This window comes from Spodoptera frugiperda, chromosome 4 (genome assembly GCF_023101765.2).
Source record: "Spodoptera frugiperda isolate SF20-4 chromosome 4, AGI-APGP_CSIRO_Sfru_2.0, whole genome shotgun sequence".
NCBI lineage: Eukaryota > Metazoa > Arthropoda > Insecta > Lepidoptera > Noctuidae > Spodoptera > Spodoptera frugiperda.
In genome coordinates, this window is record NC_064215.1 from 4701487 (window position 1) to 4724047 (window position 22561).

The 22561-nt window shown below is 35.9% G+C and overlaps 2 protein-coding genes across 8 annotated transcripts in view; one reads left to right on the plus strand and one right to left on the minus strand.

The window, feature by feature from the left end:
- LOC118272928 (glycogen-binding subunit 76A) overlaps positions 1 to 15460 on the plus strand; it is a 51264-nt gene extending 35804 nt beyond the window's left edge. For 3 of the 5 annotated variants that reach the window (XM_035589659.2, XM_035589656.2, XM_035589655.2), the window contains exon 2: positions 12674 to 15460. In XM_035589659.2, coding sequence (XP_035445552.2) covers positions 12680 to 14347 — 1668 coding nt within the window. In that variant the 5' untranslated portion in view covers positions 12674 to 12679 and the 3' untranslated portion in view covers positions 14348 to 15460. Of the gene's footprint in view, positions 1 to 4638; positions 4663 to 4818; positions 5022 to 12673 lie in introns of those variants that run through there. The other 2 variants (XM_035589658.2, XM_035589660.2) reach the window with 2 other exon arrangements.
- A 590-nt stretch (positions 15461 to 16050) lies between these two features.
- Positions 16051 to 22561, minus strand: part of LOC118272929 (heparan sulfate 2-O-sulfotransferase pipe) — a 95755-nt gene continuing 89244 nt past the window's right edge. For all 3 annotated transcript variants that reach the window (XM_035589661.2, XM_050693351.1, XM_035589662.2), the window contains exons 8-10: positions 18461 to 18585; positions 18112 to 18266; positions 16051 to 17109 (exon numbers count right to left, since the gene is read on the minus strand). In XM_035589661.2, the coding sequence (XP_035445554.2) occupies positions 16883 to 17109; positions 18112 to 18266; positions 18461 to 18585 (507 nt within the window). In that variant the 3' untranslated portion in view covers positions 16051 to 16882. The remainder of the gene's footprint in view (positions 17110 to 18111; positions 18267 to 18460; positions 18586 to 22561) is intronic.

Sequence of the window (22561 nt, forward strand, 5' to 3'; positions counted from 1 at the left end):
AGTTTCTTTTCCTATATTTAAGGGAATATTCTATACAATTTTTAGACAGCCTCTGTAGCATATTATTTTATTTTTATGAGGATAATGTGGATTTTTGGTCAGTAATGGTCACTTATAGGCTGTTGATGTATGTGATGTGAATGTGGATTCTTAAGAGATTGTAGATCAACTGCTCATTACTCACGTAAATGTTTGCATTCACAAACATCTTAGATACAACAGAACAACACAGATAGGTACTGTTTCAACGTTCTTGAGAATGTAACAGCAAATTAATCGAAGAAAGGTCGAATATGCACAATTATCGCTAAGGTTAAGCACAAGCTATATTGTGCCAACATTATCCACTGACATCATTGGTTTCATAAATTATTAGAGAATTTGGGACGAAATCCAACAAGCTAATTAAATTGAGGAAACTTGTGGATGTAGATGCTTAGTATCTGTTCTATAATGATGAACTGAACCTTCTACAATGTCTGTCTGTCCGTGTTCCAAGTGTTATAGTGTTATATTGTGGTCTATAAACTTCCTCAAGGAAATAATTGTCTCATAGATGTTTCCTACAATCTGAAAGCAATGATTATTATTTGTAAAAATAATTATAAGGTAAATAGCTTCTGCCAGTGGCTTCGCCCACCTTTCCGTGGGATAAAAAGTATCCTATCACTCAAGTCAGTTCATCAAAACCACAAATAATACTAGTCTGATGCCAAAATATTGACTTGCGATAAGCAAAAAAATTCTTGAACCTTTAAATCTAAAATCTTGAAGCTACGAATGAATTTTAGGTATTGTGTTAGCCTAGATCTACATATTTCACAGATTCACACATGAATATAAATAGTACTAACTCATAAGATTGTAATTATTTAGACTTTTTTACGTAAACGTTTATTTCGGTACAATGGAAAGCTTCTACGAAATATTGTATTGTAAAAGTGAAACAATTGACGTAATTTAAATGCGTTTTCATTGTTAACAGGGAATTGGTTCAATGTTAACGTTATTGTTGTTACGTTTTAACATCAATTTGCATTTTAATGTCACATAAATAACTTCTCAAGTAGCAATGTCTCGGTCATTCACCCCGCTAGAAATAGTAATGGATGCCGAATGTCTATCGCTCCGCAAGTAACATTTTTGTATCAAAAATAGGAAAATTCAATTCTAGATTCTTGGCAGCTTGTAGATTTAATCTTATAAAATTAAAATATTATAAGTACATATTTACAACCATAACTATATTTTTTTTTCTAAGTTTAGGTCATATTTGACTTCAGTGGGTAGAACGAAAAATATTTTTGAAGTAGGTACATATTATATGACTTTATTTACATTTTTTCTGTCATTGATTTACTATCAATTTATCAGTATGAGATAAGGTACATGCGCGAGATAACACACACATAAACATACCAAAAATACAACTTCAATGTTTGTAAACAAAAAAACTAATTAACAGTCTTAAGCAAACGATCATAATTATATTTACCTCTTTATGTTAAAGTATACTTTACAACAAAGATACAGTTGACCAAACAAATCTTAATATTGTGATAACGTCACATGATTTGGTAAGAAAATATACATTTCTCTACTTCTTTAATTAAGTGATAACATTTTCTACTTAAATTTTCTTATTGTGTAAAGTCTTCATTCCAAAATTCTTGGTAATAATATTGTGACTTAACATTTAACATAGTAACATAATCGAGAAAATATTGATATATAGGTATTAATGCTACTTATATCAGAAGTATCAACGCTAGCTGACCGACCTAGTCTAAAAGTATCCAAAAACACTTCTGTCAAGTCCAATAAAGATTAATCAAATTACTTGTGTGTTTAGAACACCGAGAGAAAATCATACACATGTCAATTTACATACGCACATACTACTTTCTCTTGTTGCAATCTTCGGGAGACATTGCCAAGGACGCCAGCCTTGTTAAGATTACTGGACAAGCTCGTTCCTCACATCAGCCGCGCTAATAACACACCATGACGTTAAACTTGACGCAAATTCCCTCGGAAATTGTCCATAAAATCAAAAATTAACGTCAAATTCACACTATTTTATCACGCCAAACAATTTTTACGAGCGATAATCAAATTGTAATGTAAAGAAAGGAGTTATGTAAACATTTATGTATATCTAGTTACTGAAACATATGTATTTAGGAGGAAATAGTGAAATAGATCCGTTTGTATAAAGTATGAATGTGTAAGACGAGCAGATATTGCAAATGAACTAGATTATGTCAGAGCTAAATCAAATAAGCATTGAACTGTGTCCTACAGGACATTGAAATGTCCAGTAATGATTAATTTATTGGAGACGCTACATTATAGGTACTTCACGGATGACTGTAGATGCTCATGGAAATACTAATATTCACGATATTGACTTGCATATTCAAGATGATTCTTTACCAACTTGAAGAAAGACAAGAAGCCAATTTGATAGTTGTTAGTTGACAGATTCTCAATTGGTGTTTACAAACATAATAGAAAGGCGACGCGATGGGGCGCGCTCAATGTAGTCATAATTGATCATCCGATGGCCGACACAGCGCTCACTCAAATATTTAAACAAGTGGCGCACTCACAACGGTACGTAAACGGAATCAACAAGTAAAATAATGGCGTCTTGACCACCGATGTTATTGCTCCCTGAGAATTAAACAAACCAGTGAATGCAATCACGGAAATCGGTTCGAAGAAAAGTTAAAAATATTTAGCAACGTCGCGGTTTCACAGCACGATCATATTCGGAATGTTGGTTCAAATCCCACATGAAATTCTTTATGGGAAACCTATAATGAAATGTCGTGTTTGTGAAAGCGCATTGAATTTTCTTCAGAACCGGTCGTGGACTGACAATCGGGCTCAGTTGCTCCATTGCACAGCACTGCTACAACGTTGAACGTTGTAAATTAACTATGAACATGGATATTGTAGATATAACAGCTTAGCCGTCTATGGTGTTGATGTCGGAACGAGTTATAACGGCTACTCCTCCTGCGTGTTTTAATTAAGAATTATAATTAGAATCTCCTTTTCATTGACTTGTGACATGAATTCTGCGTTTACTAGAGCTAATTGTCTTGATAATGACTGCAATCCTGTTTGTAACATGTATACGTCATCTCATCGATTTATATCTTCTGCATCGTCATCCTTAGTACCTATAATTTGCTTCTATATATTTTCCTTATTTGCAGCCCTTTAATCTGTCAAGACATTTTCTTCGGCTCCCTACCTTAGTATTATGGCTGCGTTGATAGAATCATTGCGGTGCGCGTTAACGATCATAGTAATAGTTTGTCGCGCTTATAAGCTTTAATCTCCATCTTGCTTCCAGTGGTTTGAATAATAATAAAGCCGTAGTTATTCAGTACCGTTATGTCGTGGGCTCGCGGGTTTAGCTAGGGATGAACGGGAAATAAAGTGAAGGGCTTTTGCATTTTATATTATGTCAAATATTCTTTTCATCTTGTTCCTAGTAACAGCCGAAATTATTTGTCGTCTAATCATCATCAATTTGTAACATTGACACCTCTATCATAATCTAAAACCACTGATAAAAAGATTATTCAACTATGTTCATAAAAAAACTAGTTCATCTGTCTGTCCGAGGATGTGACAAGGCCGTTGTTGGACACAGATGAAGTAAATAGAGACAGATAAGGTAGGTGGGACATTTACCTGCCAAATTTTACGAATGGGAATACACAAGCGTGGCACCCAGTCTGTTTACAAATAGATGAAATAATCTGCAACGGTGTGACGAGTGAGGTGGCATGGGAAGGCAATATACGTACATAAGTATAATGCCAAGCGCGTGATTACCATATCTATTTATATATGTGAGTGACGTCTGGATGTGTCTGCTCACTATTTCAGTACACAAAGTGAAAGTCACGACTTGTATATCGAGCGAGGATGTTCCTGTGCCTATTTGTGCATTATTTAACACTTTTATTGCTCATTCAACGTTTTAAAGGCAGGACGATTAAAGATTAGGTAAATTAGGCAATGGATTTTGGAATTTGCGATTTTGCTAGGAAAAAATGTTTTTAGTTTCGTTTTCCTGTCTGGTATTGATTTGTAACAGTTTATTGTTTTTTGTCGTGAGCGTCAATCACATTTAAATGGGGATTTTTTTTTGCACTGACACTTGGTTACATTTTTTCCATTACCGACAATGTCCTCGTATCTTATTCTCACTTGGTTTTTGGAATTCATTCAAATCTCAATTTATAATTGATTAATCCTCTATCAATAAAAAAGCTAATGCATATATTTATGTTGGCTTATCGCCAGTGTCTATAGTACGTAATGAAAGTACGATATCCATGAACGCTGATGATATGCGTAATCGTAATGTGATAAAAATATTTCTAGATAGGGCCGCTCCGATCGGTATACTTTCGTCGATCGCGAGATTGTAGGACTCGCTAATCGAGTATTGTTTGACTAGTGATAAGGTTGAACGACGTGTCTCCGTCAGTTTCACTGCGTTCATTGTTTCATGGAACGCGTCCGTACGCCGCGTGCTTGTGTGCCCGCCGTGCGTCGTGATGGTAACGCACACGACCGAAATGACCGCTATTCGTCCTCTGATGTCTCTGTCTCTTTGGGCCAACCTGTTTAATGGTATTAACTGTCAAATTAACACCAATAGCTTTCCCTTTACGAGCCAAATATGAAATTAGATCATTTACGATGGTTTTAAGCTGTTTTCTTGTTTTACAGCAGTCCATCCTCATGTTTGCGTTAAATAATACGTACACAATCTTATCTTTATACAAGTGGGCATTCGCTCAGTCTGGTTCACCTGGTTATGTGTACTGTGGTATAGTGGCAGGAAAATACTGATAACTTCATAAATAACGGGATAATTAGTAGTCTGAATGACTGGTGATAGTGTTGATTGAATGTCAAGGTCTCAATTTGATGGAATCAAGGTCATATTATCGTTAAGTGTTTGAAAAATAGTTTCAATATCAGCTGCGGTGAGTCATTTTCATTACCTATACGCTTATTTAAAAAATGTTCGCTAGTAAATAGTAAGTAAGTCCGGTAGCTAGTAATTAGTTGATTATCAATATTTAACTTTGTGAATCTTTGCATTATAGAGGTTTTAGAGGTCATTGCCTGTTTTAAATACATTAATTCGTGATGAATATTAAACAAGGAACATATTTATTTGGATTTCTATTCGTTTGTTTCTATATGTCCCAAAAGGTGAATCACGTTACAAGTGAAATGTTTGAATCAATCAAACGCCTTATAGAAATCGAAGAAATATTGTAAATTGTTATCTAAGACTTACTGAATTTTCCAGAGTATAAAAATGGTAGTATCTTGTTGATATGATAATTAAACGGTAGATAAGAATTTTCTTTACCCTTTGATAATACTTTCACATAGATATATGAATTTAACACTTGTTTGTCGCTTTTATCGGGGCATTATTAAAATAATTCGATCATGCGATGTTTAGTGTTGATTACCACACGTAACAAACACTGTGATTAACTGTTGCTAACGTCGCTTTTATAAAAATAACAAATAAGAAATTTATCATCACATTTAATTATTAATTTCTTAACAAAACAATAATAAAATAACTGGTTCAAGTTGGCAACACAAGTTCAATACATTATAATCAGGTTATTATAAAAAAACATACCTAGACATGCGCACGCGCATTGACTTCAATGTCAGGATTATTTTTTAGTGTGATCTCCTTCATATTATGTTAAATTAAGAAATATCGATAAATTGTCTACTTTATTAGGGCCTCTCCATATACTAATTTGACCGGTTTCAAAAAGGAAAAAAATAATTAAATATTGTAGCTTAATCGAATTAATATTTTTATTAATCGATTCTCTAATCGACTCCAACAATTAAAGGAAAATAAGTGGTTTCACGGTTAGAAATAAGGAAAAAGAGACACAAATGACTAAGAAAGAGTAAGCAAAATTTAATTATACATACCTAGGTAAGAAATGTGAAGAATTTCCCTTGGATACGCGGCAAAGTGTCATAGTATGTAAATAGAATTTGGTAAAAAAGTGTTGGGAATTTTCACACAATTATACTTACTAGCAACACCTTCGATTATATCTATCTAATAATACTTAATGATGCTACATATTCAGTACAAGATACACGTTTTCTCCTAACATTGCCTGTTTTTTTAATACTATCTACATAGACAGGTATCTATACTAAGTATACTTTAGAATAAACTGTCTCATTGTTCGAGTGGTCGCAAGTGCAACTGCCGGACAAGGGGTCTCGGGTTCGATTCCTGGGTCGGGCAAACAATTACTGGGCTATAATTATTCCGGTTATTTGAAAATTTCTCAGTAGTAACACGGAGCCTAGTATATGACAATAGGTTCACCCCCTATTACATGGGTACTATAATGTGCACCTCTGTATACCCCTTCGAGGATAAAAGCCGTGACGTTGCAAGCAAGTAGAATAAACACGTTTAGCTATTTATCTTCTAATGTAAATCTTAAGTGAAGGAGGAAAAACGTATCACATACCTATTGTGAGAGGTTTTATGCACGACATGTTTAGAAGTTATTTCTGGACAACAAATGTTTGCTTAAAAGCCTTAACAAATGTGTTCAGGTTTTGATTGATTACCTAGCGTTCATGAGATAAAATTCATGACATATCAGTTTAACTTCACTTAACTACAGAAAAAATGCTGTATCTAATTATCTACAAATTGGAAGAAATATTGTGTTTTTTTTAAACACATCATTATGTTTAACATTTACTGTCTTGTACGAATGTTTAAATCTTTGCCAATCTCATGCGTATGTTGCCACAACATCAAAATGCAAAATGCCGCTTGGAATATTAAAACTGCAGTAAACCTCGTATCCTCTTTGCGTCGATTGTGAAATGTTTACCTAACGACAAGATACGGCACAATGCACGCATCTTATTGTAAGTGTAAATAATTAAAGAGACAGGATTTTCTTCATTAGATCACCATTTAACAATAGCGGCTGTCCTATTATTGATGCATGAATGAAATAGATAAGTAGGTACATTTGTCACGCGGCATCGAGTGGTTACGAAATCACTCATAATAACTGCAACGTTAAGTGTTAGATAAACAGAGTCGAATGCACAATAGTCTCATTGGCAATACTTACTTACAAATCGGACGATGTCGCGTGCAATAATTGTTATCAGCCGGTTCGTTGACCGCCCTTATCGAACTTCATTGAGCGCCTTATGACGTATCATCTTCTAATGTAGGCACGTTGTGAGGAATGCTTCATTATCTTGATTATTTATTTATTTTTATAATAAACCGCTGAAACTGTTTTGGAAACCGTACCTACACATGCGAGTAGTACCTATTCGATTTTTTTTCTGTTTCGGATAACAAATTCGTATTGATAATATAACGTCACGTTTTTATTACAATCGTAGTAGACCGTGATATCATTTATCCTCGTATGAATTGATAAAATGCTTAGACAGTGCCAAACAACTCTTTAAAAAAGGCCGTTTTAATTTTACATGTTACTTTAAATAGTATCCCTCCTGTGATCATCACAACCGGCTTTAAAACACCACAACCGGATCATCTTAATGCATTTTTATTCAATTAGTGGAAAAAACCCTTAAATAATATGGGTTTTATGGCATATTAGCGGGACTGGATACTGGGGAACTGGTAAAACTTGTACCTTCATTTGAAAAAGTCAGGTTTTATAAACATAAAAAGCAATAAGGACTAAGGTCCATTTTTGGATTCTGAACATTATCGTCATATTAGGGGTGGATGCTCCGAAGCTGTGGACTACCTAGCAGGTTTACCGAGGCTCCAGCTCGAAAAGCAGGTGTAGGAACGGGGTGTTTTTTAGTCAGTAAGAGTCTGACACTCCGCTCGTGCCTCGCCCAAGGCGAGAGAAGTCATTGGATGATTTTCCCCCTTAAATAAATGGAGTGTATACTATATACTGCGTATCTTGTAAACCTGCCTTTGAAACGGTCATAATATTCCGTAAGAAAGTCATAAATTTCTGTTCAAGAAAATTATTTGTCACACCAGTTAAATTGGACTTAGGAAAGTTCCTCACACGACATGCTTGATTTCACAGACATAAAATGTAAATCATGCACTAAGATTTCTTGTTTAGAAGTTGCCAAACATTTCGCTCGTAAATGTTATGGTTCTATACACAAATCACTGTAACTTTCATATTTTTCACGTATTTTTAGTTGTGACGGTATACGGTTGCTTCAATTCTATTTTAAACAAGTAATTGAATTGAATCTAAAATTGTTAAGATTCTACGGGTCAACGACTCTTTCCTGACGACTTCAAAACAATGCTTCTTCAAAATGAATTCGTTTAAAGTTAAAAATTGAATGAAGAAAAACAAAACATGACCTCAGTGGCCATTCCCACAGATATCAAGCAGAAGATTCCTTAAGTGCCCAAACCAATTTAGATTTCTGCGCCGAACCTCAGCCCTCCCGCCAGTAGGTGGGTGTGCCATCGCGCGATTGATAACTACAGTTCTATGAATAAATGGATCAACCATTATAGCATAAAGGATCAGCCGAGGATAATCGGCCCGATTGTTTGTTACGTATGTCTTACCGGACATATGTAGAATTGCACATACTCGTACATTATGCCCGCGGGGAGTGTTTCTTTGCTATTGTGTCGAACAAACAGACTGATACATTCTCAGAAGTTGTATGCAGAAACAAAATTCATGACATTCCGCGGCTTCAAACATTTTTTATTGAAGAATCTGACGTAAAGAATAATGATGTTTCCATCAATTCTGAATTCTTTGTTGTTCTGTACTTAATGTCGTTTTCTTCACAAAAGAATATTTAGCTAAAAGTATTCTTCTAGTTAATTAACGTTTTTCATACTCATCAACTTCAACACATGTTATGACACCATTAAACACTGTTCTTTTATAAGCTATCCGAATAAAATAACTTTTTTGACTACATCTTTCAGTATTATCTTTTTATATTTTAGTTTTTCGTAGTACTTAATCGTTTTGCACGTATTTTTTTGTAGTCTGATGTCATTGCAAATTGACTGTTCATAAGCAAATATGAACAGAAAGGATTTTCTCGAATCCTTTATTTGCTCAGTTTAGTAAATTGCACACAAATAGATAGAACTAGAAAATCGAGTTTTGGTATAATGGAGGTGTTAACAGATACGGTCAATGTTCCATTTTAATGTATTTGAGCGACGTCTAGGATATTCTAAGACATTCTAAAGTACCTAGATAAATTTTGATAACACATGATGATTGTTACTTTTTATAAGAAGGTTTAGTGTATCATTGGTACCAGTACTCGTATTATCTGATTAAAAAATGCATTATTCATCTGATTAAAAATTAGATTTATTTCAATGTCAAAGAATATGTATAGCTAGAAGTTTGCAAATAGTTAATCAGCAGATCAGAATCAGCTGTATCAACAGTAGGTAATCAACCACTAGCTGTTGACCATTCTTTTACAATTCTTTAGACAAAGATAATAAACGTTTTGCAAAGCTATATTTGTCAAGTCTAAACAACCTACAATGTTTTAAGAAAACAAACTCCTTTCTACCCAATAATAAATGCTTGCTTGCTTGCCTTCGTCGTTCTAAGGAAAATAATCTTCATAAACGTGTACTCTCGACTTTTTCACGTATCAAATCTACGAAAACTTAACGACTTATTATGTCAATAGTACCTACTCGTATCTATTTCAAAATACAATAGGTTATCATATTTTAATGAATGGACGCTTTAATTGTTTATATTTCGTCACCTTGATCAGCAATCACCTGTGAAAGGCATCGGTACTGTTTACAAACAAACTGACCACACCATATTCTTCATAAGAACACTCCAAGATAATTGCTTTGTCGATAATTCCTTTGTCAGTTTTCTTATTTTGCTTCTTATCTTACTGTTTATGTACTTTGTGTATACCCTCTTCAGATAACTCTGTACTATTGTGATTAAGTTGGTGATCTTATTAACTTTTGCGGTTATTATTTTAAAACTTAATTCTTATTCATAATTTTCCCTCTATGTGTCAGTCAATGTCGAAAAATTATCGAGTTTTGAATTATCATAACCACTAAGTTATTGTTTAAAGTCAAGTATCATTTAGAAACTTGAAATTCAAAATTGTTATTGAGCATTTGAATATAGGGGCCAACAGTAGAAGGAAGATATCGGGTCAACATTGAAACCTACAATTAAATCTAGATCTAAAGTATACCAACACGTAGACAAACGTCTAAACTGAAATTCACCTTCTGGCGTCTAAGCGTTACTTTTGAAATTTCTCGCTTGTTCCTCCCTTAAAGGAAAGCGCTAAGCAGCACTTTCACGCAGGGAGGAGTTTAGGACCACCATCAGAGTGTTCGTATTGTTTCTCGCAAATCGTGTAGTAATAATACATTGCAAGAATTGAGTCCGCCATTATTTATGAACAATAACGAGTGGCGTGGTTGCGAGCCTCGGAGCGGTGACCGACTCGCCCTGATTGGATAATGGCAGACCGGCCACCGATGCTGCGATGCATTACTGAACTATATTTAACTGAAAATGTACCTCCTACGATTTGAAAATGTGTCGGTACTGTTTGGTGAGCGACGTAGTTTCACGTGACTGCAATGAGTCTCCTTGTGATCATCATTGATCCTACGCATTTCTGCCTTTGGAAATAGAACCATGATGAGATTGGTACGTAATGGGGGCGCGTGAGGAATTTTACTAATTTTAAGTATGTGCGTCGGGCATTCTAGGAAAAGTTATTCAGTATGCTCTATTTAGGTGTAACGATTATCCATAGGGATTAGCAAGAATTTAGCTGACAAAGAGGACATAACGGTGGCAAAAATTTCGAAGCACTAGCACAATTGAAGTTGCTAGATTGTAAGGAATGTAACGTCTGAAGAAATATTCTACATACTACAGCTGTATGTTTACTATCGTAGTCCATTCATAGATTGACTGTTGTCATTGTTGGCCATTCACCTGACGTTGAATGGGCAACAACATCAATATCATCTTGGGTGGCCAGTTCTACATTTTACTTACAACTTGTAGAATAAGTCTAGTTGCTTAACTTTATGCTTTTAGTGCATTTTCCTTTACAGTCAAAGCGGATACATTGACGGATTCTTCGAATACATTATCACATAGACTTGTATAAACAAGTCTATAAAGATTTTTCGGAAAGCTGCTAGAATTAGTTATCCCGTTCGTCATCGGGCCGGACTTGCGCCACAGCCACTATCCACGTCCAGAAACTGACGCTCGCCCCCGCTTCCGTGACGTATTACTTTTGGCACCGGGATCTAATTACGAAACATCGTCCACTACATCTATTACACTTCCTAAAACGAGTCGGACATGCTTAGGTACATTTAGAGGATAAATGGGCCGCTATCAAATGGCTGCTCCACTCTCGTCACTGTCACGCGCATTCAATTCAATTTTGCAACAGCTCACTTCAATTTAGTCCAATTTTGAAGTCCATAAACATAACGTTTGCGGTAATAAACAAGTTCGTCCGCTGTCACAAATCAAAATAAAAGCGCTGCTGTTCTGTTGTGCAGATAATTCTTACATGACCTCTTGACATTCTGGAACAGTAGGTACGACTGACTGATGTTTCATCGCTGGGGTATTTTTATATTTGCATTACACGGTTCTCATGCAAAGATATCGTGTTACTGCAGATGTCCTCAATAAATGAAACATTATCAAAGTTTTTTACAATATTAGGTGCACGGACTGTTATAAGATGTTCGTGATTGTTCTTGACTGATTGATTATTATCAGCGTGTGCCACGGCAACTGGCTGTGACATCGAGGTCAAGGCTAGGCGACACACAGCGTTGCCGCAAAAATGGGTCGGGCACTGACCTTCGCAATGTTGTGAAGAGCACACACCTGAAAGCGACACTTTCCTTGAGCTGTGCTAAATCTGACTCGCGCCTTTGATTAATCTTTAGGCCAGTGCAAATATTTATTGTTTATATGAAATATTCTGTTGATGGATTTATTTTCAAACTTTTACTGATTTATTTATTAAAGTAGTTGTTTAATATTCAAATGCAATTTATCATTAATATTCAATAAGTCGCGCTCTTCACTTCATACATCAGAGACGCTATGTTCTTGTCCGTCCATGTGTCCGTGGGGCCCACTGACCACAGAGAAGCAATAAGTAGTCCCCTTATCTTATCGAGGCCGTTCACATTTGACATTCAACTTTCATGTTACGATAAAGAGGGAATAAATAGCTGATGACCACAAAGTTTTTCACAAGATTAATAGCAAATCTGGATTTAACTGTCGTATTACAAGAAATCCAAAGAAAAAGTCCAAAAAAGCTGTTCGATTTTTATCGCAATCCATGTTGATACTGTATATATAACAGATACTTTATTCTGCAATTGGTTGAATGTTTGGAATTCCTGCGTTTCGATGCAGCTGTTATTTCACTTACTTACGATGTTTATTCGTGCCAATATGAATAAAATAACCATGTAGGTCACCTTTGATTTATAAATAACCGCGATACAATGTCTACAGTCGGTTCAATTTGTAACAGTGGATGTTGTATGTTACAGACGCAGATGAGCGGAGATCGCGCAGGGTCGCAGTGCGGACTGACCTCACTGCTGCCGATGTCGTGCGGCCGACGCGCCGCGGCGTTCGCGCGCGACCTGCACTCACGCCTCAGCAACCTCGGCGGCGCACACGACGACCACTGTGAGAACAGCTGGCTCACACGCGACGCCAGCGCACAGCACAGGCCCACAACCTCCACCAACACACGAGATCTCGACACTTTCTACGACTTCGAGCTAGAATGTGAGAGCCCATCCAGTCCCGTCGATGACTACGAGCCTGCCTTCCCAGAAAGATCTCCCACCGAAGACCAAGAACCACCTTTTTATGACGTCGACTCTGAGCCTGAATTAGTTAAAGAACAAGCCAAGTTCTTATTACAACAACCAGATAAAACACAAAATGGGTTCATATTTTCTACAGCTTTTTACACAGAGTGCACTCCACCAGTTAAACTTCAACCAATCTCGCGTGAAAATGGTCACGCAAACAAACGATTATATTCTGCAATCACATTTGAGGGTTGTGCACCACAAAATAGTCTCGATGAAATCGACTGTGCTCCGAAACCGATCGCTGCCTTACATACGGACGCTATTAGCTTAACTAATTTGCCAAGTGCCACAGTAGACAGTGACTCTGAGTTTGAATCGGCAAAAAGTGAACCATCTGATGGTGTTGAAGCAGAAGAATTACAAAATGAAAAAAGTGATGAAACTCAAGCAACAGAATGTCTGGAAAATTTATCACTGGCCGAAGTTGAAATCCCACTTGATGAAGAAACCCCAACAGAGGAAACTAATGGAATAGTGGAATGCAACGAAATCAGTAGGGAACCTTTAAAAATAATAACCAGTGAAGTTTCTGTTGATAAAGAAATATCACCAGCACCTGAAATCGAGCCGTCCCTATTAAGTGCAGAAGTGAATGATGAAAACCACAACGAAACTGAAGTCGAAGCAGAAGACGACCGACCTCAACGCGTTAGGCGCTGCTCCTCACTCAAAACAGGAAAGACGCCACCCGGCACTCCTGGCCGTAAGAAAATTGTACGTTTTGCAGACGTTTTAGGCCTCGATCTAGCAGATGTAAAGACTTTTATGGATGAAATACCTGTTGTACCCAAATCTGCTTACGACGATCTTACTGGTTGCGATGTACAGAGTACTCCACCAGCAAGACCAGCACCACGACTTGGCGCTCTAACGCTGGTCCCACTGTTCCAACTTCCAGTAGATATTACGGATAAATTAGAAACGCAAAATGTGTGCCTTGAAAGTGCTCGCGTGTGTGACGGTGTACATGTCACCGTGTGTGGCTCTGTACGAGTACGAAACTTAGACTTCCACAAGACTGTGCACATACGCTACACTATGAACAGATGGAAAACATACACCGACTTGCAGGCAACCTACGTGCAAGGTTCTTGCGACGGTTTCTCTGACCGTTTCCAATTTGTATTGTATGCTCCCGCAATATCTTCAGGACAGCGCTTGGAGTTAGCCGTAAGATTCTTATGCAAGGGCCAACAGTTCTGGGACAGCAATAGCAGTGCTAATTACTGCTTCGACTGCCTCGCGCTAGGCGCGGTAACGCCAGCGAATGCGACGAATGCCTCGGGTACGTCGGCGCCACTGCACCCTACGGTCGACTGGCACCCCTCGTTCTACTGACGCGGCTGCACAAAGCCGAGAGGTGACAGTGTCGGAGTGACGAGTGCGCGGGAGTCGCAGTCGGCTCGGAGTGCGCGGGCGGCGCGGCGGGCTCGCCCTGCCGGCGCGGGCTGGAACATTCCTGTGCGTGCTGCCCGCGGCACCTCGCGGGCGAGGCAGTGCGGGCGTCCTGGGCTCCTGGATTGATGAGGCTTCACGTTGTAAAGCGTACTTGTGATATGAATTAGATTAGGCGTAGATATTGTAAACGACGAGTGAACCACTCGTTCTCAGAGTGCCATTTTGCAGTAAATATGTTTCGAGTTATGTATGTATAATTCATCAATTTTTGTTTCGTACTATGTTAATTGTAGATTAGCGTCCCGTAGGACAATAAAATGTGATGAATGTGCGTGCAGGTGCGCGCTGTTACGCAGCCGCACCGTTCTCCTTGTACATAGAGAGATGAATTCTGAATGATATTAATTAATATTTTAATACAATTTTTATGACACTATTAGACCTTTGTAATAGTTATAAATGTCGAGTTAGGAGTATCACCTAGATAGAAAGATTTTATTCACATAACATCATTATGAAGTGTAGATAATGCGAATATCTGTAGTTGTAATATCTATGGTGACATAATATCTTCCTGTATTAGAACTTTGTAAAATTATTCAATTGTTAATGTAGTTACGAACGTGTTGTTTAAAATGTTTAAAATTGTGAATCCTAATTATATGAGAATAACGAATATTGTAACTGAAATGTTTTATACCGATGTTATAATCTGGATATATTTTATATTTTTATAATCACGGTGTCATGACATACTTCCTACGTGAGAACTGATAATTAATAGCCAATTGTTAATTCAGTTTTGAGATTTTAATAAAATGAGACTATTAGAAATTATTAAATTAAATTATTATTACTTTTAAGCGATATGATAATTTATTTATTAGGCCGATGTTTTGTCTATTTTGTATTTATGTACCTGAATTCTTAAAATGTGGCCATATTATTTTTACACAATTTGAATGCTATCCTTATGAACTATTGTTATTCTTTAATTGACTCCTGTTTTGTAATAAATACCTATCTAATAAATTAATGTGCATAATTATTAAATCTTGGTTTATTTTTGAAATAATACTAAACCCTTAAAACAAACATACCTAAAGTCTAGAACAACGCCATCTGTACTTGAAATGCCGCAGAGATGAAAGTAACTTCATTACCTTCGGCTGATTCGAAGTTTGAAAATTGAAAATGTTCTGAAACTTCTCCCAAGGTCACTTCCACCATCTACATCAGTCAGCAATACTTATATGTTTAATGGGGGTGTGGACACTTAAGGGGGTTATTTTTAGGTGAGGACCTTTAATATAGAGGATAATATCCAACATTCTGTTAAGCAAATGGCGCCCAACTGGGACCATTTCGAAATTAGTCTAATACTATGACCGGAGTCTAATAATTAATCGCAACTCCTAATGTAACGAATTTGATGATCAGGAATTTTGAAAATTCGCCCCCAAGGTCCATTCTACCCTATCCATGTCTTGGTACTTGTATTCGACAAGGGATTTGTTTCAAAATCAATTTAGTTAATGGCGCCCAACTGGGACCAAATACATTACAAATAAGTTTTATGTTTTTACATGCGACCCATTGGCCCAGATTATGAGTGTACTGGGAAATTAAAATAAAAAGGCATATTTTCAAACTATGTAAGTAGTTTAATTACAATATCTTACCAATAAGCGAAATTTTATATCACAATAATATTTATTTGATCTCGTAATAAATAATTTTACGTAGTTTAGATACAGATCATAAAGTAGACAGATTTAAAGTAACTTAAAACGCTTTTCTGTCTAGTACTGCTCTCTGAAGTATATTTTAAATAATAGTGCGACTTATTAGTAACTAGCGTTAATAATAAAGCTAATAATTATCCCCTAGACTATACAAAATCATATAAAAAGGAAGCTGTACTTATAATGGTTCATGCCTAGCTTAAAATAAAAAATATGGACATCACTTAAATAATTACAATAAATAGTCACAATTTCGCGCCAATAGCCAAGATGGCGGCGATCACGACTTAACAATAAACAACAAAATCACGCAAATAAAAATAATTTAATCAAGTTCAATTTTAGAGTAAGATTAATTTACTGGCAAACTATATATAAAATCTTTATACAAATGTGTTGACATTTACATAAATAACATAAAAAACTAGACTACACAAGTAGAAATAAGGAAAGTGTTGATTGCACTGGCATAGTTTCAAATAAACAAAACACTGGAAAACTTAAAATTAACAAAAGACACGTAAATACAAAATTGCCTTAAGAAAATCCTCAGGCGCTTAACGTCGCGTGATTGGCCTAGCTCGAGAGTTAGTTAACTAAAAGCAAACACGAATTAAGATTTCGTGTTACAAAGTTTGTTTTAGATACGTCACGCTATCTTTGAGGCGGTTACACGACTTCTAACCTAACACAGTCTAGAAGCGATGGGATACCCATCAAGTTGCTAAGGTTACACTCTGTTCATATGACGGGCTCTCCGCCTCCTCGTCCTCCGGGGAGTTGGGAGGGTGATGGTTGGGTCTCGGAGTGCCCTCAGCTGCATGTGCAACCTCTGCTTGCAAAACTCATAGAATTCTATCTCCCTAGTAAAGTTTGCTCGGACTATTTGCTTTACTTCCTCGGAGACTGGCGGCTTGAAGGAGTTGCGGTTGATTCGGGTGAATGTGTTCATTTCCTCTGTAATTTATATAAAAAAAATGTTACTACCCATCTATTCAACTGAACTGATCTACAAAAGAAGTATACAGAGCGGATATTAAAGGGACCGTCTGTGAAGGGCGCCCTAGACGGACATATATCGATCAGATTGGCGATATATTAAAGAAGGGCCAAATTAAAAGGACCCTAAACCGACGAGCATGCATGACAAGACCGATGACTGTTGGTGAAGCGAAAGATGTATATAAGAATCGTAGTAATTGGCATTCCATAGTGTGGGCCTACTCAATGGAAAACAGGGGTGAGCTTATATATGTATTGACTAATGTGCCATATTTCACTCGGAAACAAAAAAATATGATAACACTGTATGTATAGCTACTAAATTCAGGTGCAAATAACAATATCTTTAATCAGATTGCCTTACATTGATTAGTATCGGTCATCAGTCGATTTAAATTCATATTTTTACCAATCGATTGACTATAGTGATCTCATTGCTGATTATTATGTAGGTTATCATCAATTTCTAGTAAATGTAGTATCTGATACTAAAATTACCTAAAGATTTATATCATATTTATTCACAATTTTCTAGATTTAAATAGAATGTCATAAATATTAAATCGCTATTAGTCACAATAGCTCGTATTAATTCATCAGGCGCTTCTACTGTCCAGGTCTTGTAATGACCAACACTCAACTCTTACAATTCATATACTACTGATACAACAAACAATTATTGATAACCAAACAACTGTGATGTAATTGGGGTTCAGCAGAATGAGCAGCTAAAGAAAGAATTAAAGCCCGGATTTTTCTTGTGTCAAGTCAAGTGTTCAAATCGCAGACAAACTCTTGTTTCACACTGAATGTTGGAAGATGAAGAGCTTAGAAGAGCTGCCTATCCAAGAAAGATCGATAAATAAAACCAACCATTCATAATTCAGCAATCATCTAGACAACTACTCATCATCAATTCTAATAAAATTTTATTAAAGTTGTAAAAATTATACACACCCCAGTATAATTTAAGAGCTCCATGGAAGAACCTGGGCACGTATCGTTCGAAGGCCAACAGAGTGGAGTTCATGTCTTCCAGAACACCGACTACCGCGTATTGCTCCTCCACCACCCTCTTAGCTCGCTGCAGAGCCTCCACACTGTTGAATGGCCTGAAATTTTAAGGAAATAATATGAAACACAAATTAGCAATAAGAAGACTACACATTTTAACAACCAATCACAAAAGTTTTGAGTAGGTATACGTGATTCACAAGACGAATACAAAAAAGAGTGCCTAGTTAAATGATAATAGCAATTCTTAAACCGTCTGAAGTCTCGTCAAAAAATAAACTCTTGAACTTACATGCACTGTGGGTCATGTCCGCAGAAGAACAGCGTCTGCCGGCGGTGGTCTCCGATACCCTCGTGCGTCTGGCCCTCTATGTAGCGGCACTCCCGGTCTCCACTCAGCACACACGTTTCAAAGTCCTGCAATCAGATAATAAAGGGTAAGTATAAAGTAAATGTAAGTACATCAGGTAAAGTTACTACAAATACAAATGCTATTTTATTATTATAACTTGATTTGATTTAAAAGAATCTAGCCATTCTTTATGAATTGGTAACCTTAATTAAGTAATAACTAAATATCACGGTTTACTCACGTAAATTAATGGAGAAAAAGTTTACTAGTTTCGATTCACAGAGGGACTTTTCAGTCAGATTCAGATGCGGCGACACCCGCAGCCTACTTACGACGTCGTTAGTCTCCATTAATTTACGTGAGTAACCCGTGATTTTTAGTTAGTTTAATATGACTCATGATAGTTAGTAACCTTAAGTTTTGCAAAAAAGTTACAAGTTACCTACATCTTCATCAGCCAATCAAGTTTGTCCATCAATAGTTTTAATTATCGCTCGCTTATTACTATCACAGCTGAGACTAAATACTATGCACGTATGAGTTAGTTTTTTGTTAAACTTAATTATATCATCAACATTTTTTGTTGAGTCAAAACTAATTTGTTTTTATGTACAACTTACAAGCCTCGTTTGAACAGACTCGTGTAATCCAAGTTCTATTATTGAGTTAATAAATAAGGTGCTTTTTAGTCCTTACTGACTGTCCGGTGGCGTTCAAAAGGCATTGAACACTTTTAAATCGATAAATGATGAGGTCACTCTGTATGATTTTTTTCATTAATTAGGTATTATGCTTTTCGGCTTTCTCACGTAAGTGTTTGACGATGAATTCGACTAGTTTTAAGCTATTCCAGAAGCTCATATGATCATGAGCAGCATTCCACGACATGCGATTTTTTTTCGTGTTCTTATAATTTTTCTCTGAATAAAGCAGAGAGGAGTGGAAGGAGGGTACCCAACAAACATTTAAGACGTCGAGTAGACGTTTTGGTAACAACTTAATGTTATTTAGTCTAGTCGTATAAACGTCATAAGGACGTTTACTCGACGGCATTTGGGCCCATTTTATATAACTTAAGGCGCTAAGAGTTTCGTATAACAGTCATATAAACACCTAATTAGTCGCATAGTAGTCATATACGCGTCGGCGATTGGACTACATGTCGTGTAGTGGTAGCTGGTGCGACGTGTATTCGATTTAATGTCACAAATATGATTTTTATATGATGTAATCGGTATGTAATGGTCCTTTAAAGATTATATTAAGAACGAATATTATAAAATATTATTTTAATGGAGTAGTGTTTTTGACAGCGGTATTTATTTTGTTTTTTTTTTCTTGTTATTTGAGGTGATAAAACCATTCCATCAGTTGTAAACCATTGGGCAATCAAGTTTACTGATTAATGTGAAGTTAATTTTTAACAAATTTTTAATGCGCCTTCAAAATTTTAATGTTATCACATATTTTTATGAATAATTTACTATGTGACTGCGTTATATGACTACTATATAACTTCCCGACAAATAAGCTGCGAGTTCATTGTAAATAAATATTATAAATTTGATTTAAAAATGGTGGAAGTGGTATACAAGGTGATTATAAACCTTTAACATGACTATTAATTATATAGCAGTCGTATTATCATGTTTGTGATACTTTAGGACGTATAGAGGTCGTTCTTAAGACTAATATTCGACTTATATGTGATGGTTACTAATACTACGTTTAAACAACAATTGTCCGTATAGCAGTCGTGTAAAAGGTAATTATATGACAAAATTGTCAGTATTACGACGTTTATACTACGAAAACGTTTACACGACGAAACAGTTGTGTATGTAAGTTATAAAGATGTCGTCGTAGACACTATTATACGATGATTGTATAAAAAAGTCGTAATAACGTCTATATGACATTATAATACGACCAAAAATGTATATGACTATTCGGTCAGATAAGGTACCAGTACACGACGAAGAGTTATAAAAACTACTGTAAAATAACTTTAATACGACTCAAAGTTATATAAATGTTTGATTATATGACAAAAATGTTTGCTGGGTAGGGAAGTCTATGCCCTGCAGTGCAGCCTATGACCACAGCTATAAATAAACAATATTAATTTTAAATTTTTTCCTACCACAAAATCATTTAACTTCGATATATGAAAACCATATAAGAAGCGATAGCTAGATAAAGCCATCCTTTTTTCATCCTCTGCTTTTTAATCTGACACCGCTAGTTGATAGATAATTCTACTTAGTTCCCAAATATAATAAACAAAACTGTTTTTCTGTATCGTAGTTGCAATACACATGTAGGTATTATGTAGTACTAAATTACATAACGTGTAGCAGATAATGAATACGTACTTATAGTTTATCTCAGTACAGTTTATCATCACAATCAGATCTGTAGATTTAATTAAATCCCAATGTAAGCTGGAAGTAAGTATTTAAACAGTTTATACGTATTGAAACCAAACAAGTAAACTTTTTATTTTGTTGGAAACTAATTGAGTTTCCGATGACTCAAGACATTCCTCGCACTGTTAGTTACATTTATCATTAAAAGTTAACGTATAATTGGTTCGAAGAATTTTGTTTGAGATGGTTAGGGTTCACATTTGGCATTAATAGTCAGCTAAGCTATTTCATAAGCATCTATCTATATTTCGCTAAATCTCGCGAACGGCTGGACCGATTTGACAAATTTTGGTCTTGAATTAGAAGTCCAAGGAAGGTTTAAAAGGTGAGAAAATGCAAAGTTTGGCAGTACGAAGTTTAGTAAGAAAATAAAGATTGATTCAGTAGGTACCATTTCTTTTATAATATGGTGGGTACAAAGATAGAATATCTTTTGTGGTCACCTCAGTAGCCAATCAAAGGTTAGATAGTTACTGTCTCTGAACTGAACCAATGTTTATTGCTTACCCTGTACGCCAAATAACTGGGCTGATTGTTCACGCATTAGTTTACGTACAGTATTATAGTGGAACCATAATTAGGCGGTAAGGTACCTTGTACCCATTATACCATGACAAACTTTACAGTTATTGTACTTAAATTACTAACGTGAGTTAAACCGCAAGCGCACCAGAACACTAATTAACAGTTTGGGTAATTTCCACCTAGCTGTATTACTATGATATCAGATATGGGACAAATTTTCTATTAGGTACTATTTTTAGAGAACTAATAATTATTTTAATGAGAAATAGCACATAAAACAATTTAATACTAAATAGTGCATGATAAATAACGATAGTAACAAAACTAAAAAGCCAAATAGTGCGTGAAAACAAACGAAATAGATTTTTCTACGAAAGGTTCGGTCACCGAGATATTCTTGAGAACGAATTAACTATATTCGAAACGGTTTCAGAAATCCAGAGCATGTCGGCCTGTTTTAGTTTAGCTTTGAGAATAGCTAATGCATTTATGCATTTCCCGGCCATTGATATATGAGTGACTACTTCGATAGGTATCTAGAGATTGTAGGGATGCTCGGAAAGAGGTCGCTAGTCTCTACGTGGGTTGCCTTACAAGGTCTATAATTCATAACTACAGACGTACAAACACTAGATTCGAAGATAGTCCATGTACGAGCATTTCAATTTGGTTTGGGAATCACCAACTTGAGTGAAGCGAAGCGCAAAGGCAACTTATCCCTTTTGGAAAACTTTATTACCTACGTACTTACTTAGATCAAAAAATTTTAATGTTACTAGATAAGTACAATTCACAAGATATCACATGTGTTTTAGGACTTTGATGCACTTCTCTTTAAGGAAAAAGCACAATCGATATTATATTAACCCGTTATACGATCGATTGGTACAATGTTATGATCGATTTATATTAATCATGCTCTTATAATGATTCACAAGGAACTTATAACCGAATCTATTTTACTTAGCCTTCTAAGAACCACATCAATGATTAATATTCTAAAGAATTGGTGCTAATTGTTTCGTCAAAGAATAGCTCGAAGCTAATTCACACTCCGATGAAATCTAGGCTTTCGGCAATTACAACT